General features: G+C 44.6%; 1 protein-coding gene across 3 annotated transcripts; it reads right to left on the bottom strand.

Annotated features, from left to right (window-relative positions):
- Window positions 1-50: 50 nt before the first annotated feature.
- CDK2 (cyclin dependent kinase 2) lies at window positions 51-7,417 on the bottom strand. 3 transcript variants are annotated; one of them, XM_020989993.2, is made up of 8 exons: window positions 7,090-7,315; window positions 6,188-6,265; window positions 5,897-6,017; window positions 5,130-5,300; window positions 3,467-3,568; window positions 2,332-2,487; window positions 1,834-2,037; window positions 51-1,448 (listed from the first exon to the last, which is right to left on the bottom strand). In XM_020989993.2, the coding sequence occupies exons 1-8, from the start codon at window positions 7,203-7,205 to the stop codon at window positions 1,344-1,346; spliced, it is 1,053 nt and encodes a 350-aa protein (XP_020845652.1). In that variant the 5' UTR covers window positions 7,206-7,315; the 3' UTR covers window positions 51-1,343. The 3 variants fall into 3 exon arrangements, with proteins under 3 accessions (XP_020845652.1, XP_020845653.1, XP_020845654.1); XM_020989994.2 differs by having other exon boundaries at window positions 1,954-2,037; XM_020989995.2 differs by lacking the exon at window positions 2,332-2,487 and having other exon boundaries at window positions 7,090-7,417.
- Window positions 7,418-9,152: the final 1,735 nt, after the last annotated feature.

The raw sequence follows: 9,152 nt of genomic DNA, 5'->3' as shown, positions 1-9,152 counted from the left end.
TAGACCCTGCCCTCCATTCCCCGAATCCCAAGGATAAAAGAAACAGACTGTAAAACTAGGAACTTTGTTTTAATGAATTACAAACTAAATTACAAATAACATTAACTGGGATTGGTTGTGGGGGTAGGGTGTGAGGACACACAAGACCATAGGAAGACAAAAATATGTTTTTAAAGATTTTCCTTACAAAACCCTAAAGGTGCACATGGCAGCAAAATTCCTCCCCGATTAAAAAACAAACAAAATACTACAACTTGGAATATAAATAGTATTGTCCTTCCTTCTTTTAAACAAATATTCCTCTGTCACTCGCATTGCCCCCTCACAACCTTCCCTTTAAAAAGTGTCAGGCATTCTCCAAATGACTTTTAACCCTATTCCTGGCCCCAGTTTTGAGTTTCCTTCATTGGAGGGTAGGAAGCAGAGATGCTCAACAGTTAACTGAAAGAAACTTGAGGCCAATTCCAAAAGGGATGGAAAAACAAACACCTCCCACCCTTATAAGGCAGCAGTGAAGTAGTCATGGATCAGAAAGAACAATTCTCCCTCTCTTCTCCCTTTGTTCCCATCTTTCACCCCAAGTTCAGTTTCTGCCAAATGGACAGAGGGGTGGCAGACAAGGGAGCTAGGGCTAATTGGTTCTGTGGCAGCACTTACTGGGACTGGGTTTTTATTCTTCCAGCCTGTGAGAGGAGGTGAGCATTCTGGGGTACAAAATAAGATTTTATCTAATTTTCTTTTTAAAAAATTCACAACAAGGGAAAGCACACACATACACACACCAAAAAACAAAAATACACAATTATTTAAAAGGGGCCCTGTGGAATGTTCTTTCAAAGCTTCCCACCTAGCCCTCTGCTTATAGTAGGTCCTATATAAACAGTAGCAGCAGGAGGATGGGAGGGGTATGCTGAAAATCCTATGTGTCACTCCCAAACTCAGGAGACAATCATCACCAAACAGAAGTCCTAGGTAGGGGGTGGTTTGTCAGACAGTGGGGAGCCCTGAGGTCCTGTCTTTTGTCCACCCCCCTCAGCATAGATCAGGAGCTGAGGCTGCAGGGTCTGTCTCACTGCTCATGCCCTAGAAGGGGGCAGTGGAAGGCAGATATTGGCTTAAGTGCATTGAATACTGAATCTCCCTTTCATTTCCTACCCCTCCCAATCCCCAGCTATCCCCAAAATGGGTAGAGCAGGAAAAGTGAGAAGGTAAGTTGAGAGTTAGGGGAAGCCAAATTGGCTCTCCCCGACCCCTATCTAAGTTCAAACAGCCTCGGAGCCAGGCCAGGGCTGGTCTACCCTAGAAGGTGAGGATAGGATTGGGGGGTAGGGGTACAGCATGGCTCAGAGTCGCAAGTGGGGTACAGGCTTAGTAACATCCAGGAAGAAGGGATGAGTTAGAGCTGCCTTGGCTGAAACACGCTTGTTAGGGTCATAGTGCAGCATTTGCTGGAAGAAGAAAAGGAAATTATTATTAAGAGAGATGTCTATGTTTGGAGGGGGTGAGGGACAAGCTACTAAAACAGGATCCCACCCACCCTCCATCCTCCACACAGATGGGCCATTTCTGCGATTCATTATACTATATGAGTCAGCTTCAACCCCTATACTCTCTAAGCTTTGCTGGGCAACCCCTGGGAAACCACCAGGGAAAGATGAGGCACAGAAAAAGACCTCTACTTTAGGAAATGGTAAGACCTTTGAGTCCAAGGGACCTGACCTCTTCCTGACTCTCCAGGTGATAGGCAGTGCGAGTTGGATTGAGGGGATGGTCCATTCTGGGATTGTGAGGTACAAAGAAAAAAGCTGGTTTCTTCCCTCTTTCCTAGCTTACCGACAGCAAGCTCTGTCCATCTTCATCTAGTGGAGGGACCACCTTACTGAAATCTTGTCGTGCCCATTTAGGGAAGCTGGGTTTATAATCAGGCATGGAGGTCACTCCTGGCCAAGCTACCTCATCTGGTGTTCCCAGTGTCCGAAAGATCCTGAACAGCTGGTCAATTTCTGAGTCTCCAGGGAATAAAGCCCTACGGGTAATCTAGAAAGTAGAAGAGGAGAACAGGAATGACTTAGGTGAACCCCTCCCTGCACACAGAGTAGAGGTTCCCACAGGCAGTAGAAGGTCAATGGGACCCCATGACTCCCCCCAGGGCCCTTCACGGGTCAGTCACACTTGAGCCTGAGACAATAAAGCCCCTTTATTATCCCCACACCTCCTCCTTCCCTCCCCCAACCATGGCTTTTCAGATCCCCCTAGGCTGGGGAGGGGGGGGTTGGGGTGGGGGTGAGTGGGGGCCACTGATGTGCAGCAAGGGGATCCCAAGCCACTCACGGGGTGTGGGGTGGGCACTGAAGTCATCCCCCCTCCTTGTGATGCAGCCACTTCTAGATAGGAGTACAGAGGGCAGGGACTGTGTCTTCCACTTCTTCTGTTATCCCCCACAGCACCTAGCACAGTGCTGGGCACACAGTAGGTGCTTAATAAATCCTTGTTGATTGATTGAAACAGGAATATGGGCAAGTGTAAGGTAATGCATTAAGGGACAAATAACCCATACTATATTTTTAAGATGATGGGTTATGAGTCCTTAGTTCAGTTTCCTCATCTATAAAATGAGGGGGGTGGTCTAGATAACCTTCAAGGTCCAGTAAAGGGACCTGGGAATAAGCTCTCAATAAATATTTGTTGCTAATTTGAAGACACTGGGCCAATGTGTTGCTCTGGTCAAAGAGACCTACAAAAGGCTAGGAGTAGTAAGGGAAGGTATTGGTAACAAAAGAGAAAACATTAATCCTCCCCTTCTCCAAAACCATGATACATCTATACCTGGAATACTAGGTGCACTTCAGGTCACTGCACCTCAAGACAGATTATCATTGAAACTAGAGAAGATTCAGAAGGATAACTTAAAGATTCAAGGAGATGGGGGAGGGGCTTCCACATACTAAAAACATTAAGAATCTTCTGTTGGGAAAAGTCAAAAGTTGAGGGCATATGCTCAAAGTCTATAAAATAAAAAATGGTATAAATCAAGCTCCCTGAATTCTGTGCTATTAGAACCAGGAGAGATACCCTAGGAAGTTGAGGGAGGAAACTTTAGGTTCAGTACAGGAAATACTACTTCCCATCCAAGGTAGTAAACTTTTAGAGTGCATGAATTAGCTATAAAAATAAGTTTATCTATAAACTAATGGTGGCAAGAAATGAGGATTTTGTTGGGGGACTATCCTACCATTTGAAGTCATTATCAGGGAAGAAAAGCATACCCACCCACCCCATCCCACTTCCACAATACTTCCCTTGCTATCAGAAACTAGGGCTGGATGGAGCACAGGTCTTAACCAGTGTGACAGTTCTTAAGTGTTCTCATGCCATGAAGTAGAAGGGGATGTGTTATGTGTGTGGTGGTGGAAGGAGTGAGAAGGTGGGGGATTAGTGAGGATTAGGGTCAGGGTCTATAACATACCATCTCAGCAAAGATACAACCCAGGCTCCATATATCTACAGCTGTCGAGTAGTATTTACAACCCAAGAGGATTTCTGGTGCTCGATACCACAGGGTTACCACCTGAATGGAATGGAAAGGTTGGCAATGTTTGTACAGTAGAGAAACCCAAGCCTCTTGACACCATTCTCTAAAACTCCAATCTTTAAAATAGTTTTTCCTTCCTTCAACCTGTCCCTCCTACTGATTTCTCCCTAATAATCTTTTCCAACCTCAAATCAGTCTGAACATGTGGTCCTTACCCTTACCATGCAGTTTATTTTATGTGCCTTCTATGTGCTTCTATCCAGCTGTCCCAGCTTTGTGTCTGGTTAATCTGATTCCACAATGAATGGGATTAAATTCTGAGATTTTCCTGGAGTATCAGGGGTTCTTTCCCTCTAATTATTATTATTGTCAATTGTAATATGCTCTAGCATACTATACAACACAATAATAATAGATATTTATATGGCTCTTTACATTTTCTTTATCAGCATTTTCTGTTTAATTTTCCATTTGATAGAGGAAATCTCCAAATCCCCCAAATTTACCCCTTCTAAAACTATTTCTATCTCCTTCCTTCCAATAACCCACACTTAGAACCTCAACATTAATTTTTCACTCTCACCCTAAATATTTAATCTGTTGCCAAATCTTATTACTTCCAAATCTACCGCATCTCTCCCATCTCTCCACTTAGCCACCACTCTAATTCAGGCCCCCCTTACCTTTTTTGCCAAAACTACTGAAATAGCCTCCTCCTAGGTCTCCCTGCCTCAAGTCCCTTTTCATTCAAATCCACGTCCTAGATAGCTGCCAAAGTGATTTTCCTAAAGTACAAGTCACTTTAGAGGCAGCTGGTGGCACAGTGCATAGAGTGCTAGGCCTGTAGTCAAGAAGACCTGAGTTCAAATCTATCCTCAGACATTTACTGGCTATGTGACTCTAGGCAAGTCATTTACTTTGTTTGCCTCAGTTTCCTCAAATGTAAAATTAGGATAATAGCACCTAACTCTGACAGTTTTAAGAGCTTTCTTCCCTCAAATGAGATAATCTAAGGTACTTTCCCCTACTCAAACTCCAGTTGGCCCATCACTGCCTCTAAGATCACATAGAATCTCCTCTGTTTAGCTTTTAAAGCCCTTTACACCTGGCCCCAACTTACTTTGTTACCTCTAATCTTACTAAAATTATTTCCTGTATTGGTCTTCATGCTGTTCTTAACACATGCCACATGATCTTTGCAATACCTGTCCCCCATGTAGGGAATGACATCCCACTCATCTTCACCTCTTAGAATCCTTTGTTTCCTTCAAAAGTCTACCTAAGTGACAAAAGTCTTTCTTGATTTTCCCATTTACTAGTGTGCTCACCCCTCAAACACTTACCTCTTATTTATTTTCTATATATTTCACTATGTACATGTTGTCTCCCAGAATAGAATGTAAACTCCTTGAGGTCAGGGACTATTTCATGTTTGTATCCCCAGCATAGTGTCAAGAAAATAGTAGGTTCTAAGTAAATAATTATTGAGAAACTGAAAACCATAAACATTTAGTGACTTAGTAAAGGGTATATGATGACTCCTGGGAAGTGCCTATAAGAAGATCATTAGGGGGGAACAGGGAACAGGGCCTCTCACCTCATGAGTATAGGTACGAACAGGTACTCCAAAGGCCCTGGCAAGTCCAAAGTCAGCCAGCTTGATGGAGCCTTCAGCATTGATGAGGAGGTTCTGTGGCTTGAGGTCTCGATGCAGGACTCTGTGAGAGTGGCAGAAGGCTAGACCCTGGAGGAGCTGAAACAGGTAGCTCTGGCAAGAGAGGTATATGGAAGAAGAGAGAATAGCATAATAGGATGCAGCTCTCCTTCTTTATAGTGCCTTGTACACTGTTGATGTTCAATAAAAGGTTTGTTTTTTGTTTGTTTTTTTACTGATGCACTGAAAATAGCTTCCTAGGAAGGAACTGAAGCCCAGTCCTTCAAATGCAGCTAGCCATTGGTCCTCACAAGAAGGCAATATGTCAGAAGATGGGATGAGTACTTAAGTAAACTACAGACTTTCAGCTAAATGAGCTGGTCTACCTCTATCTAAAACTTTCCCACCATCTACCTTAGCAGTTAATAAGGAGTTGACTCAGTGTAGTTGCAACTTTTTTGGTTCCCCAGCCCAGCCTAGCCTAACCTAGCCCAGCCCAGCCTAGCCCAGCCCAGCCCAGCCCAGCCCAGCCCTAATTAATAAGCTACAAAATAAGACACAAATGAGATGGGGGGGGGGGAGAAGAACCTGAATTACCTGTAAACTATTTTTTATTTTAAACCCATTACTGTAGGTAGAATACCCTATTTGCCCTGAACACAAGGAATATAGGGACATATATTCAGGATGAAGAGGGAGAGGCAAGTTACCTTAATGAGAGGTAAAGGGATGCCTGTGAGTGCAGATGCATCCATGAACTTCTTCAAATCCTGATGCAGGAATTCGAAAACCAGGTAGAGTTTGTTTTCTGTATGGATAACATCCAGCAGCCTATAGAAGAGAGGTCAGGGTGATCACAGGGAGGGTGGAAAAGGGATCACTGCCATTGATGTGCTAAAAACAGGTTTATATCACTATGAGAAGAGATGGGGGGAATCAGCGGCCCACTCTGTGGGGATGAACATATCAACATATCAGAGCTTCCTCAAAGACATACTTACTTGACAATGTTGGGGTGATTAAGTTCCTTGAGTAGAGAGATCTCTCGAATGGCAGTACTGGGGACGCCCTCTGTCTCACTTGGAGAGGATGGGGGAGCAGAGATGGGAGTTTAGCAAGAAGGTCACTCCCCACAGCCCATTCTCCCTAATTAGATCCCAATTGCTAACAGAGGCCCTACCAAGCATCTCTGAGAAGGTGGGGAAGAGACTAAAGAGAGAATGCCAGCCTACAAACTACTCCTGCCCTTGCAGGGTGGGGCTCACAGGCCAGGGAGTGGCTTTTGGACACATAAAGGCTACCATTTCCTCCCTCCCACCAGAGTACAATAAGGTGCTAGTAAGTGAGGCCTCTATCTAACTCTCTTACACTGTGGGAAACTGAGGCAAGCAGGGCAATAGGGAAAAGGTTTGAGGGGGGTGATCCTAACCTCCCCCAGTAGGGCCAGTGAAGGTTCAACTGCCATTCTTTTGAAAGAGCAGGGAGAATTCTAATGTAGGGAAGAGGGGGGAAGACCTGTTGGCAGCTGCTTCCCACCAATTGGGGTCCCTCTGCCACCCTTCTCCCTCCTTACTTCCTACAAAATCCAAGTCCATTGGGTCCCATAGGCCCTTCTAGAGGTTTTTTCCCTCTCCCTGAATTAATCCCTACACATTTGGGGCACTGTCACAGGCAATTTTAGGAAGGGGCTTTCCACATTCTAAGCTTCCTTCAAATGGGGTTGAGAGACCCCTCCCAACACACCACCCATAAAGCCACGCTACCCTGTCCCCCTCAAAACCCAGAACCCCACTCCAAAAGAAATTGCCCCTCCATCTTCCGGTCCCGCCGACCCCTATCTAGGACGGGGGCACTCCAGGAACCCTCGAGGTAGTGGGGTCGAGGGTAGGAGGGGGCCACTCACGTGTCCAGACGGATTTTCTTGAGCGCCACCACTTCTCCAGTCACCTTGTTCTTCGCTTTATACACCACCCCGTAAGTGCCCTCTCCGATCTTCTCCACCTTTTGGAAATTATCCATGGAGAGCCGGGGAGCGGGGCCGGCACGGCCCAGGAGTGGGAACTTGGGAACGGGTGGGAATCCTGAGAAGAGCAGCCTGGCTCTGGGGGCAGAGTTGGAGGTCAGGGGGCCGGCGCGGCGGCCCGAGCCCGGATGGAACGCTATGTATCCTTTGCCCCTTCTCAGTCAGTTTCTTCAACTTGCAACAATGTTGCCGCCTCCCCCCTCCCGCGCCCGGCCTCCTCCAGAAGCCCCGCCCCAGCTTCCCGCGTTTCACTCGCTCCGCCCCCAGAGTGTCTTATTGGTTTACGTCATCACAGGGGTGGGGCTGAGGGCCCTATCCTGTCCTACTGGCTGCAATACAATACTCTAACGTCCCATCCCTTTTTCTCCACTCTGCCAATTCTTTTCCTAGGTCAACTTTTCTTGCTTGAAAGACCTGAGGAATGTCTATTTTGGTGATGGCCCTTGTCTACGTCCAATGATTATTCATCTAGTGTAGATAATCTCCCATTTCCTACAGCCATGTACCTCTCTTGAATGTATCTCCCGTCTTTTGTATGTGTCTGAAGAGACTCCCTAGTCTCTTGCCCACCTTTCTTCTAAAAATCCTGATCAAAGGAATAGAATAATAATATCTGTAATTTATATAAGTGCTTTAAAGTTTAAAAAGTGTTTTTCACACACACAATGCAAAAAGTATATCTCTACTACTGTTAAACCTACTTTATTTCATTTGATCCCCACAACAACTATCAGGTAGATTGTGTTGGTTATTATCCCCATTTTACAGCTGAGGAAACTGAGGCTCAGTTAAGTGACTATTAAGCACCTACTATGTACCACAGAGCCAGGCACTATGCTGGGCCTAGTAAGTGTTAGAAGCAGAATCTGAACTCAAGTCTCTCTTGACTCCAAGTCTAGATTTTTTTTTCACTTAGCCTTCTTCCAAGGGAGTCCTGAATAGAGAAGAATGACCTTGAACAGGGAGAACTATAGTTCTGAGTCCAGGATGTACCAAGGGTGTGCCAGAGCCAGCTCAAACCAGCTCTTGAGAGTCGATGGTTGAATTTTCAGTGTGAAAATTTACACTTAAGAAACCATCAAATGCTACTAATCGGGGCTTGATTATTTTATTGATTGTCTAAACTTAAGAAAGTGAAAACTTAAAAGCATGTCATTCTTTTTATTTTCAGAGAGCTGGTTGTTAAGTATGTACAACATACCACTGTGTATGACTTTATTTCTATTGTAATAATAATGGAAGGGGGCACAGTGAATAAAATAGCTTCCTGTATTTGTAGTCAGAAATTAAATCCATAAGTTCAAATGCCCTTTTGACTTCAGACATTAAAGCCCTAAATAACTGTGAATTACTAGAATAATTATATTATATTAATACTAGCCTCATAACAAATATTCATATAGCACTCAAAATATGCAAAAAACTTTTCTTATTTGCAGAGACAATCGGGGTTGAGTGACTTACCCAGGTCACACAGCTAAGTAAATAGCTGGAGGCTGGATTTGAACTCAAGTCCTCCTGACTCTCAGGCCTGAGCTTTATCCATTACGCCACTTAGCTGCCGCTTAGCTGCCACTTACCTACTCTTTTTTTTTTTTTTTACAAAAAAACTTTTCATCACTGATTTTATGTAATCTTCACAGCAGCCCTGTGATGGTACAAATATAGTCATGGATGGTATTGAGACAATACCTTATACTCATCTCATCTGGTCCTCACAACAAACCCTGTTGGTAGGTAGTACAGGTGTGATTGTCTCCTTTTTCTACACGAAGAATCTGAGGATCAGGGAATCCAGGTGCTCATCTTTCCCCCCAACCCCCACACTACAAATCCAATGCTCTCCACTATATTTGTCTTTCGATCTCTTCCTGTTTCTGTCTTACAGGTTATCAAGTGAAGAGGATCTGTCTCCATCTTTTCATGGTCCCTGATTTGATGTA

Source organism: Phascolarctos cinereus, unplaced genomic scaffold, assembly GCF_003287225.1.
Source record: "Phascolarctos cinereus isolate Bilbo 61053 unplaced genomic scaffold, phaCin_HiC Scaffold_1;HRSCAF=81, whole genome shotgun sequence".
Lineage (NCBI taxonomy): Eukaryota > Metazoa > Chordata > Mammalia > Diprotodontia > Phascolarctidae > Phascolarctos > Phascolarctos cinereus.
This window is presented reverse-complemented; position numbering and strand designations above follow the sequence as displayed.